The sequence below is a fragment of the Pteropus vampyrus genome, unplaced genomic scaffold (genome assembly GCF_000151845.1).
Source record: "Pteropus vampyrus isolate Shadow unplaced genomic scaffold, Pvam_2.0 Scaffold633, whole genome shotgun sequence".
NCBI classification, from domain to species: domain Eukaryota; kingdom Metazoa; phylum Chordata; class Mammalia; order Chiroptera; family Pteropodidae; genus Pteropus; species Pteropus vampyrus.
In genome coordinates, this window is record NW_011889414.1 from 281,613 (window position 1) to 294,357 (window position 12,745).

The 12,745-nt window shown below is 50.0% G+C and overlaps 1 protein-coding gene across 1 annotated transcript; it reads right to left on the reverse strand.

Moving 5' to 3' along the window:
• Positions 1-239: 239 nt before the first annotated feature.
• On the reverse strand, positions 240-12,304 carry TREH (trehalase). The gene is made up of 15 exons (XM_011384865.2): positions 12,216-12,304; positions 5,543-5,643; positions 5,261-5,405; positions 5,092-5,179; positions 3,854-3,954; positions 3,603-3,695; positions 3,362-3,478; positions 3,129-3,251; positions 2,837-2,886; positions 2,546-2,740; positions 1,790-2,007; positions 1,394-1,505; positions 936-1,048; positions 630-683; positions 240-392 (listed from the first exon to the last, which is right to left on the reverse strand). The coding sequence occupies exons 1-15, from the start codon at positions 12,302-12,304 to the stop codon at positions 240-242; spliced, it is 1,752 nt and encodes a 583-aa protein (XP_011383167.1).
• Positions 12,305-12,745: the final 441 nt, after the last annotated feature.

Below are 12,745 nucleotides of genomic sequence, written 5' to 3' on the forward strand. Positions count from 1 at the left end.
GCAGAATTTCCACCTTATTAAATGTTCCAGGATGGACCCAGGACCCAACCCATGACCCGTGGGTCCCGTCCCTGCCCTTACTCCTCTGTGACCGAGGACTGACCAGGGCACAGGAGGGCATGGGATCGCCAGGGATGGGGGATGAAGAAGCAGAAGAAGGTAGGGACTCGTGCACAGGTTTAATGAGGCAGGAGCAGAGCCAGAGGAGGAACTGAAGACACACAGGACAGTGAGACCTGTTACTGTGGCAGGAGGCTGAGTGGAAGGCTAAGCAGCAGGGTGGCTGCGAGGTAGTGGGGCTCCAGGAAAGCCGTCTGGGTCCCTGAGCTCAGCCGGTCACCATAGCGGTCCAGGAGCATCAGGACCACTCCATTGGTCCAGCCAAACCCCTCCTGGAGGGAGGCACGGCCGATGGGGCAAGACCTCTGGGGAAGGCCCCCAAGTCCTTTTAGCGGGGTGTGGGATCTCTACCCAGAGGCTGTGGACCCGCCTAGAACCGGGGGTACCAGGGAGCACCAGTCAGGCTCCTCCCTGTGGACCCACAGACATGGGAGGCCTAGAGAGGGGAGGTCATGGTCACTTGGGACAGCAGAGCCCTGTAGTTCCCTGTTGGATGCTGACCCACTCACCTGAACTTCATACTCCCCTCCACCACCCGGCTGTCCACCATTGCTGATGTCATACTGGGGACAAGAGGACAAACTCTAAGGTCAGAACTCCCCCCAGCCCCCGCACCCCAGCCCTCTAGGGGAAGAAAGACATGGGAGCCCCTTTGAGAGAAGCTGCTCCGATCCGTGGCTCTTACCCCTGCAGTCCCCCAAAATAGCCACTGGGCGCCGCCACCACCCCTAGGCCTGGGCTTTGCAAAGCCTGATAATTCTCTCATGTCACCATGGGGAGGAAGACTGGTGGGACTGGGCTCAGGGCCAGCTCACCTTCTCGTACATGGCCGACTTTTGGGAGTAGACATCAAAGTTGGTTCGGATCCAATTCTGCGCCAGCTGGAAAGCCACTTCCTGGGTCCTGGATGAAGGAGACTTGGCCAGACCTAGACCCCCACCCCGAGGCAGGACCCTGAATCTCCAGAGCCTCCATCCCAGTGGGCACAGAGGCCCCAGCCCAACTCTCCTCAAGGAGGGAAAGGGGCCCGGGCCCTAAGACCTCCTTCCTGGAACCACAGGCCAACCCTGCTGTAATCCCAGGCCTGGCTGTGGAGGGAGAGGAGCGTGGATTCCCCCGACAGGTGGGGTGGACATAAATGTTTGCTGAGTGGGAGGCAGAGAGAGCAGAGATGTCAAAGAGAGGCCCCCGCATCCTCTGTTCACATCTACCCAGCACTAGGGAAATGCCTCTGGCTTTAGGCCCTGGGAAATGCCCCATCCCTGTCTCCTACCTCTGATGACCAGGTCCTGCAGGGGTGCCCAGGCATTGGGGAAGTCCCACTGCTGGGCTGTCTTCCGGAGAGAGGTCGGGATCCCGTGTTGGTAGGTCAGGATCTGGCTGTCCTGGAAGGTTCCAGACATTACTATGACTGTGGGTGGGGACTGGGCAGGGAGCCAGGAGGCTGAGCCCTCCTAAGCCAGGTGTCCTTTTCCTGAGCCTTCTCTTCTTGGCTCACAGCTGCCCCCTGGTGGCTGCAGTGAGACCCTCAGGCTAGGACATGGGGATTTGTTGGGGGAAGGGAGCAGGAGGGAGTGGCTGCCACTTGCCAGTAGTCTTTGTTCACAGTCTGGGAGAGAGTAGGTGGTCTTGGCCCCAGTGTACCAGCCTCCCTTTCTGCCCACCTCACCTCCAGGTATTTCAGAGCCTTGTCTACGACACCCAGGTCAGAGAAGCAGTCGGCCCAGAGAGGAGCGAGGTTGGATGGGTAAAACTCTTGGTTCTTCTTTCCATTTTCAAGGTCATAGTCAAACCAGGCACCCTTCTCCTCATCCCACAGGATGGCCCTCATGGCGGCCAAGCGCTGTTCCCGCAAGTTTCTGTACTTCATAGCTTGAGAATCATTCCCTAGGGTGACACTGCCTTCAGGGCCCTGTGTACCATGTGAGGCCTCCTCCTGTTGTCCTTCCCAAGGGCTCAGAAGTTTTGAGTACCAAGGGGGACATGCCCACCTGGAGCCCACCACATTTCCAGCCCCTAGGACATGGAATTCCCTGAGTAAATGGCCCTGAACAGCTCCCAAGACCTGTACTATTTGTTCCCTGGGTCCATCCTCAGGAAGGCTCTGGCTATGTGGATTCCCTGGCTCTGAGGGGTCAAAGGGCAGCTGTTTTGGGAAAGGGAACAGAGGGAGCTTGGATGTGTGGACTAAAGTGTCTTCTTATAGGCTCTAGAAGGCCCTCCCAGTAAGGAAAACATAAATAAAAATAGAAGTGGACACCGTTTGTACTCCTGCCCTGGCTGCATTAAGGATGAGGTCCTGAGCAAGCTGGGAAGCTGACGGTCATTCACACAAGGTCCTCCTTTCAGCTCTATTGCCAAGGGTGAGGCAAGGACCCAAGCTGGACAAGTACCACCCTTCCTCCCCTCCCATTGATCTGCTCACCCAGGCTGGTGTAGAAATTGCTCATCAAATCCTCTGCCTGGCATAGGAAAGCATTGAGGTCAACAGGCACGAGTTTGCTGGTTCGAATGCTGCTGAGCAAGTCAGGGTTTGGGCCTCCAATGAGCCAGCGGGAAGAGAAGTCCCAGCCAGATTCGGCTCCCGCCTTGAGCTCAGCCCACAGAGTCTCCCGGTCCCCTGTGAAGACAAGGCAGCAGCAGACAGGGGACCAAAGCCTGGCATATCTGCAGGCACCCAGCCTCAACCAGACCGCCTCACCCTGTTGCTGCTCACCTTCTGGCAAGATGTCTGCCAGCTCTGCATCTTTGCTATAGGACTCTGGCCTAGTAAGAGAAGAGTGGGCAGCCTGGCACTAAGAGGCTCAGAGCCCTCGTGCCCCAACCGGAGGCTGAGCAACATTGACTCGACTGTCCTTGGGGCCCACAGCCCTGAAAAGCCCAGGACTATCAGTCGTACCATCTGAGAGGTGGGGCTAAGTCACCTGCCCTGCTGCCCAGGGGCCTGGGGACACTCAAACAAGAGTTAATAGACAAGAGATTGAGAGGCTGGCCAGGAGGTTCCTCACCTGGGTCCCCCATAAGGGACATGGTAGCGATTCAGGATGTAGCTCTTTCCCCTCAAGCTCACAGAGATGTTCCTGTTCTTAGCCCAGAAGTCCAATTCCAAGGCTAAGGTCCCAATGTTGTCCCTGGGGTGGAGCCAGGCACCACCTCAGCCCAGGCACACTTCCCCAGTCCCACCTTGGGAGGTCTCAGGTATGGGGGAGCCTGCAGGGCAGCATGGGGAGAGGGTCCCCACCGTAGGAAAGCGGTGTCGTTGGTGTGAGTCACGTAGCGGTTCATCATGAGGGTCAGGAGTGGGGGCTGGCTGCGCTGCAGGTAGTACACACGGGCCCCGTTGGGGACATGTCCATAGCTGCCAAGAAGGAGGCCTGCTAACATGCCCCTGCCCAGCTGCCAGAGACAAGGCAAATCCAGCTCCAAACCCGTGGCACCTGCTTCTCCTCCACCTTGGCCTTGAGGTGCCGGCCCCCTCTTACGTTTGCACCAGGTCCAGGAAGTTCTGCAACATGCCCTTCACCGTCTCAGACATCTCAGAGAGGAGCAGCCCCTCCATCACCCAGTAGGAGTCCCTGGGGGAAGGGGATGGCTCAGGCATCCTGATCAGGCATCCTCCCACCAGCCTCTGCCCTATGCACCCAGGCCACATCGGGTACCCCACCCTGCTCAGGCCATCTTGCTGGTCCTGGGCTCCCTGCCACACCCACCCCTGCAGCCCCTGGCTGCTCACCAGTAGTAGAACTCGAGAAAGCGCCCACCGGGCACAATGAAGGGGTGTTGTGAGTAGATCAGAGAGAACTGCTCAGGGTGGAGGAGGACCTCTGGCTTCACCTGGAGTCGGGAGCAAGGGCACCCTGCCTAGAACCCCTTTTTCCTGTGGAATGGAGGCTGGAGGGGGCAGTGGGGGTCCTGGAAGCTGCAGGCTTGGGTTCTGCTCTGCTGCTGCTCAGCCCTGTGGGCTTGGTCGAGGCCTGGGCCACTAGGAGCCTGGTCTGCTCACCCTCACATGCGAGCCAATGGAATAGGAACCCCAACTACTCAGCCTGGCACCAGCAGGGGTTCACCAAGCAGCAGTCACTATTAGGACCCAGGTGGGGGACCATTTTCTCTGGCGCCCTTTGCCTCCCGAATCTGTGCTGCCACCACCAAGCCAGGCCCAGAGAGACTCAGGGCCCCCCATTCTCTGGCCCAGGACCCTTTCCCCAGTGAAGCGGATGTAGGTGAACATGGCCAAGGGAGAGCAAGGTAGGATCAGAGAGGGGCTTGCTGTGCAACCATGTCATACATTACCTCTGTCCCTTCACTGCTAGCTGTGTGTGAGTAAGTGTGGTTTTAGTGGGTGAGAGGTTTTGAGGGGAGCAGTGGAATATAGCTTGGGTTTGTTCCCATGGTGGCTGGCTGGGGAAGCAGCCCACTCTAGCAAAGGAGCCAGGAGCACCACTGCCTGTGGGTGTTAGGGCCCTGGGGGCTAGGTGGGAGGACAGGTGCTGTGCAGCCTCAGGCAAACCACTGCCCTCTCTGAACCTCAGACAAAGGAAAGTGCCAACAGTAGGTAGGTCAAACTGTGCTGGTCACAGGGTGGGGCCACATCAGCAGTAGCAGTGATCATTCCTGAGCAGAGGCCTGTCCTGAGGAGCTCAGGGAAGAGAGAACCCAGCAGGAGGGAACAATTACCAGGTGGTGTTAGAGGAAGGGTTAGGCAGCCTGGAATTGGCAGGACAGGCTAAGTTTGCCTGGAGGGATGCTGGGAGGTCTTCAAGGAGGAGGTGAAGAGGTAGAAGCAGATGTTCTTCCTCAGAAATTTCTTTTAGAGAGCTTTTGTTCAAGGATCCAGAGTTTAAGGAACTGTGTTTTTACGATATGACTCCCAATCTGTGTTCTAGTGGCAGTGTGGACCCCAAGCTGGCACATCCTTCTCAGCTTCATCCCTCTTGGTCAGGCCCTGGGGCAGGCCCAGGACATTGATACCTTCTTTCCTAGCTTCTTCCAGAGCTGGTGCAGCTGCCCTGCCCAGGCCCGCAGCTTGGGGTCCAAGATCTTCTGCAGGAACCGGGGGCTGGAGGAACACCAGCCCCACAGGGTTCAGGGAGTCAGCCTGTTTGAAGGGCCTTCTCCTGTTCCCTGTCCGGGGTTGTACCTGTCTTTCCAGTCCTCAGGGGTCCAGGACTCCAGCTCCTGCCCTACGGCTTGGAAATGTTCTTTGAGGAACAGCTGCAGCTGCTGCTGGGGGATGCTGTGGTTGTGGGTGCTGACCAGCTCATTGAAGCGCTGCATGACTTGGTCTGGGGAACAGGCAGCAAGGAGGAATCAGTGAAAACCCATGAGCCCCTTGCTGATCAGAGGCCCCTCTCTGCCTGGTCTTGCCCCTGCTGTCTCTGATTGAAGGTTCAAGGGAAGGTGGGGCCTCCAGGTGCCTCACCTGGAGCCGAGCACAGTGGCATGTCCACAAACTGCTTGTCGTCCTGGTAGAGTTTGGCCATCTGAACTTGGTGTAGGAGTTCCCCATGGCAATAAATCTGGCTGAGTTGGGGAGGGGAACAAATCAGGCCACACCATTAAGGGAGAAGAGAGACTAGAATCGGGCATATTCCCTGTACTGGACAAGAGCTGTGTTTGTGTGTGTGTGGGGGGGGATGGGTAGGGGTTTGTGGGTGGTAGTAACATACAGAGCTGAGAGAATGAGGAGGGTCCTTGTGTAGTAAAGGACCTAAACAATTGCCTGAACCCACATTAGTTGTTAATTTGAAACAGTATAGCATTCTTTGTGGAGAAAAGATAACTATTTTCATCAGTGACATGTTAGAATGGGATGGACCCATTCTCTGTACAGATACCCTGTGCGGACCTCATCAGAAGGGCTTATGGCAAAAGCTTATGAGTTATACCCAATGGCAATTGCTGATTTTGGAACCAGAAAATTTCCAGATGCATTGTACAATATATGCCAATTGGGAGACAATTACTAGCTTGTTGTTGGGTGTTGATTGAGAACCCTTCTATGACTGAAGGACATAAAATATCTCTAAAACTTAAAATACCCATAATGTCTTGGGCAATATCAGAGGAACACTCTGATAAAGAAAGCAATGCCTTTCTTAAGAGTTCCTTAATAAAATGAAAATTGTTTACAAAGGAACATGCTACTTGGAGAATGTAAGGAGGTACTTAAGAGCAAGTGGCCTCTCTTCCTATGGGGCTGAGGCCCCTGGAAGAACCTAGGGAGGCACCAGGAGGTGCCCTGTATCGACCAACAAAAAGCTGCTTGCTTTACCATGGCACTTCCACAGTATCTTGTCTGGAAGGCTGCCGCACTCTGATTGACTGATGGAAAGCTTCAGCAAGCATAAGAACAAATCAGCTTGGTGGGCTGAACTGCATGCTGTTTCCCTTACAGTGATGGAAAAATCGAAAGCTAAAAGCCCCTATTATTTGAATTTTTAGCAACTCATGGGGCAGTGGCCCATGAGCTTGGAAATGGGCTGTGAAAAACCAGACTATTAAAGGGATGCCCATATGGGGCATAACCCTAAGGAAATCATATGGGAATTTAAAGGGCACATTAAAAGCAGCTGGTTGTAGATGAAAATGCTTAAAATACTATAAAATACTATATTGGAACTGTACTAATCTGGACAGCCCATAGTTCCAACGATGGGCAAGAGATATCACGTCAAATGGACATATCACATTGCATATCATCCTCAGAGTGGAGCCTTGATAGAGAATTGGAAGAAGCAATTAAAACATTTGTTGTCTAAAATAGGGAGAGAGGAAAGCATGAAGGGCTGGCTCACACACGTTCACAAGTGTGTGCTCCCACTCAACATGAGGGGGGTCAATGAAGAGTCCCCACTAGATTGATTCCTCTGCTTTTCTGAGGGATCTGGGGAGTGGGGGATGGGAGAGGTTGCTGGTAGGACTACACAATTCTTTTCCACATCATCTCAACTTACTTTTTTCCTACCTGATGCAGTGGTCCCAGGATGAGGACTGCAACTGTGGTGCCAGAGCAGGGATGATTCCTAAGCAAGAAACTGTAACTATTTTGGGGGGCAGGTGGACTTAGATCAGGATTTCTTTTTATTCCTTGTTGGTTTAAGTATAACTATCTTTTTAAACCTTTATATCAGAATTCCTGAGGTCGTATTGAGACAGCTTGTACCTATACCCCATCTGGCTAAATAGAGTTGTCAGTGAATACAGCTGTGTTGCCTAGTGGTAGGAATAACCCACTCATTCTGGACCTGTGTAACCCTACCCTGTGTGAACAGAAACGGACTGGGAGGGAGGCACTTTCAAGACTGGTTTTGCTGCTGGCAACCTGGACCAACACAATGGCCAAACCTAATGTCTCTTCCAATGGTGGAAAGATTTAGTAAAAATGGCAAATGGAGAGGAGAGATAATAGTTAGGGGTAAAGGAATGAATAAGTGGGTATGCAACAAAAATAGGAAATCTAATATTACATTGGTGCCTGGAGAGAGGCTCAGAGCAAGATGTTAATATTGCCTTTAGCATAATTATACTAGATGCCTGAAATGGTTTGCTATGACCACGCCTGCCTTTGGAACCTGACAACGTTGAATGAAAGCCTGCAAACCTGAGTGGTTTGGAGACATTTCATCTTAGGATATGATGACGAGCTAGACTAATTGTTAATGACTGAAGGGAACCCTAAGAATGTGCCAGTGTCTTTTGACTGTAAGTTTTCCGGTTATACCTCTACAAAAGATATCACTTGGAAAGGAATTTTTAGGAACTACCCCCTACTGGGTCTTTAGACTGTGTGGTTTACAACTCCTGGCAGACTACTTACCCTGTAAACATACACCTCGATAATCAAATGCTTAGGAAGGTCCCTGATTTTAATGGACACAATATAGCAGGGCGAGGCCACCCAGGTTTGCAGGCTTCCATTCAATCTTGTCAGGTTCCAAAGCAGGAGTGGTCTCAGCAATGTATTGTTTCACCTTTTCAAGGTTCTCTGATAACTGAGCTAAGGGACAATATCATTTCTTGCTCTGAGCCTCTTTTAAAGTGTTAATAGTGGATTTCCTTCATCGCATTTATTATTAATACATTTATTCATTATTTTACTCTCAGTTACTATTTCTCCATCTTTCCATTGATATGCAAACTCTTCCACCTTTAGAAAGAACATTAGGTTTGACCATTGTTCTAGTCCAAATTGCAGGCAGCAATACTAGTGTAGCATGTGCCTCTCCTGCCATCCTCTGGGTTACATAGGTCCAGAATGAGTGGGCTATTCCTACCACTAGGCAATATAGCTGCATTCACTGACAACCTAATTTAGCCACATTGGGTGTATGCACAACCCGCCCCAACAGCCTCTTAGGAATTTTGACATAATTGTTTAAACGTATAGTTACATATTCTTATTACAGATCATCCCTGCTTCTGGCACTTGTAGCTGCAGTCTTGGTCCTGCGGCTACTGCATTAGGTAGGAAAAAGAAAGTTGAAGTGATGTGGGAAGAAAGAAAAAAGTATAGTCGTACCATCGTCTTCCTTTTATGGAAAGAATCGTATAGTTATACCAACATCCTCTCCACTCCCTGTTCCGTAGACTTCCCCAGAAAAGCAGAGGGATCTATCTAGTAGGAACCCTTCCTTGACCCTTCATCTTGAGTGTGAGCACACACTTGTGGAGGTGTGTAAGCTAGCCCATCATATCTATATCTCTCCCTGTCTTAGACAACCAATGTTTTAGTTGCCCATTCCAATCCTCTATGAAACCATTACTCTGAGGATGAAAGTATGTTCCTTGGCATGAAGAAATGTAACTCAGTGGTCAAAATTGTTGCAGCATCTTCTGTTCTGGTCCTTTTATAATATTTTGAGCATTTGTATCTACCACTGAGTATGCAAATCCCAGTCCAGAGCAGGTATCTGTTCTTCTCAGGATCTGTGTCTACCAGCATCAGTCCAGCTTGCCAGTTATATGTATGTCCTTTCCCCAGGAATCTGCCCTACAGCCATCTGTAGTCTGTCTCTCTTCTTGGCAGACAAAATAGTTCTTACTGGCATTTTGTGCCTCAGAGAGTACAAGGGGACTCTATCTAGATTCAGGCCATCTCTGCATTGCTGTAGCCTCCCAATATCCACTCAGTTCAGGAACCAAGTGGCCACTTCACATGAGTACACTGGAATACCCACTTGTCAGCCTCAGTCACCTTCCGATCAAGGAATGGAGTTCTTCTGATGAGCATCAATGTATTCTACTTTAATGCAGCCCTCAGATTCTCATAGTGATTTCTGTAGGACTGATTTTATAGACCAGTTTTCCATTGCCCTTCTTCCTGACCATATGGCCAGGCCATTGGCTACTGACTAAGAATAGGTAAAACCCAAACAAACACAGTAGCAAACAGTATGTAATTCAGCCCACCAAAGTGATTTGCTTCTATCATCTTTGATCACAGTGGCAGCCTTCCAAACAGTATGCTATCCGTTCACCTTGGAACTGCCATCCATAAACCAAGCAGCTCTTTGTCAATCAGTTGAGAGCTGTTTACAGAGCACTATCCAAGTAGCAATAGAGTCTGGCAGCTCCTCAAGTGCTTCCCAAGTCAGTCCTGGGGAAAACAGCACCTGCTCTTGAATATACTGAGTAATTGTATATTCTCCCAGTAGCATGTCCCTGCATAAACCATTCTCATGTTGTTATGGAAATTTCTGGGGACTCTCCTCCCTCTTAGAGCATTTCTCCAATATCACCTAAGATATTATGGGTATTTCAGGTTTCAAGATTATCTTATGTCCTTTGGTCATAGGGGCAGTTTCAATTAATGTCTGATAGTATGATAGTAATTGCCTCTCAAAGGAAAATTCTCAGTCCAAAGTCTCAGCAGTCATGCTGGAAGGTATCCAAAGGCTTTTGTTATAAGCCTCAGGCTATGCTCTACAGAAGGCTACAACCTGTGTGGACTTGGGCAACCTTATTCGTTATCATTTGCAGTGTCCAATTAATATTGCTCGATGGGTGGATTTACATGCCTTTTGTTTTATAATACTAGATAGTGGAAACGTTCTCCGATCGGATACAATGTCCATACAATGTCCATCCTTGTGTTGCATTCAGGTAAAATAGATGCAATCGCTTCACATAAAAACTGCTCAAACATATCAATTTTCATCCAAGCTTTTTTTACCTTAATCCCATCAACCCTTACATTCTGAACCATGGCCCCGTTAGAACTTCACCAACGGGTTTTGGTTTTACAATACCAGGTAGGGGAAGTGTTCCCCAGTCAGATGTAACAACCATTCTCATAAAACATTCAGGAAAGGAGAAACAACCACTTGATGTAAGGCCTGTTTAAATACTCCAGTTTTCATCAGAACTTTCATCCTAATACTATCAACTGTTGCATTCCTATATCTGCTCAATCTGATTATAGCCCCTTTTAGGGTGTCACCAGTGGGTTTTGGCTTTTGGTACCACAATGCATGGGGTTCCCATGTCGCAGAGTCCAAGAGACTTCTCTACCCTCTGACCATTTTGCCCACTCATATGCATCAGGCATTGAGTCCTTAGCAGTGGATAGAGCTGAGGAACCCTGACCCTTTCATCAATTTTTATCCTGATTAAATTTCAGGACCATTGCCCCAGCAAATTGTAGGTTGGGTTTCTCATTGTCATCTTTGCCTTACAGTTTTCCAAATTCCTCCAAAGTAAAGTGAGTAAAACAGATGCATTTAGGGACTTTCCATTTGGGGGGGGGGCCCATTGGTCTACTCAACCTCTAAGAGTGCTGCATTAAGACCTTTGTTTTGACCCTATAACAGCTGCTTTATTCACCCCATTTCTTAGTAGCTGCTCAAAGATTTTCACCTGCTAGGATAGTTCCTTGACTCTCCCCTTTCCCTTTCTCCTCTGTTTTGCCCCATCAATGTTTGCCTTATTCACCCTATTTCTTAATAACCATTTAAAGATGTCTGTCTGCTCGGACGAGTTCATTGGTTCTCTCCTTTGTCTATCTCATTCTCTTGGGAATCTTCTTCGTTATTTGCTGTTTCTGAATAATTTTTTTCCTTCAGAATGGTTCTGAGGCTAGTGGCTGTGGATCTTCCCCAACACATTCCTTTAGCAGGGGCCCTGCAATGAGAGGCTGTAGTTTGGACTTGCCAGAATCTAAGTTTGGCCCACCTCTCATTTTCCTTTCTTTCTATTATAGGTGACAATAACCAAGGGACTGTATTTTCGAATTTTTTCTTATTATTTTTCATTTTCTTATGCATCCACACAGGCCTTCTTTCTAATCCTTGAACAGCAACCTCAGGGCCTTTGTACTGTAGTTTTCATGCCTGGATGGTCTCCTCCCAGATCTGCACAGGGATGATTCCTCTCACAATTCTGTCCTAACATCACCTCCTCAGAGACACTTTCCCTCCCCTTCCTATCTGAAACACTCTCTGCTCATCTCCATGAGTGGCTCCCTAACTTTATTTTACTTTTAATTGTGCTTCTATCACTATTTGGTTCTATCATTACTTTTCTTGTTATTATGTAAGGTCGATGAAAGCAGAGACCTTGTTTTTCTTGTTTACTTCTGCGGCCCCAGAGGTATAGTGAGAGTTCAATAAATCCATGTTGAATGAAGAATGCACAATACCCTGTGCGTCTAGGAGGCAATACAGGGTCACTTATCTTTATTATTTGGAGGTGGAAACTATGGCTCTGGAAAGAGGTTTGACTTGCCCTTGGTCACCAAGTTCAGAGGTTAGATCCAGAAGGTCTTTTCAGGCCCTCTACTCCTGGGCAGAACATTTTCTAGAATAGTCCTGAGAATAGCCTTGTGCATTTCAAGGAGCAGCTTGGAGGGAGGGCAGAAAGGAGCACTCTGGCCAGCAGGCTCCCAGACTATGCATAGGCCAACCTCAGGCAACTCTTTCTTTCCCCACACTAGAAGTCAGTGCCCTGCACAGAAACTACTACAAACAAACAAACAAACAAACAACAAACAAACAAATTTCCTTTCCTTCCCTTCCTTCTGAAGGGCTTAAGATCTCATCCCAATCTTTTGGATCCCGGCCTTCTTGCTCCATCCCCAGCTGCCTTCTCGCTCTTACCTTTCACAGGGTGGGGGTAGGGCCTCCTGTGATCCCAGCCCCAGCTCCAGCAGAAGCAGCAGGCTCAGCTCCCAGGTCCTTACAGGCATGGTGGCTGTGAATGAACAAGCCGAGGCACCTCCTGCTCTCTGGGGCAGAGCCTGGCTCGCCCGCCCAACTAGGGCAGCCAAAGTCCGCATTCGAAGTGTAGTCACCTGAGGGGTGTGTGTGCCTGGTCTACGTGTGGCCTACTTGCCACTTCTGTTCTTAGCTCACAGTAGTGATAGTAGTGGTAACATTTGCAACGAGTCTTAAAGATCTGTAGGAGTTTGCCAAGGGAGTGGTCTAGAGACCACTCCAGTGTACACGGAGCACCTACCTGTTAAGGGAACATGAGAAGTTCAGCCTGGCCAGATGGAACTTGGGGTTGGTGCAGGGGAGGCATGTGAGACAAGGCCAGAGGGACGTGCTGGCACCAGCCCGTAAACAGACTTGGCCAACCCCAGGAGGCAGCAGGTTCCCAGTGAGGGAACCAGCAGAGACGCTGTGAG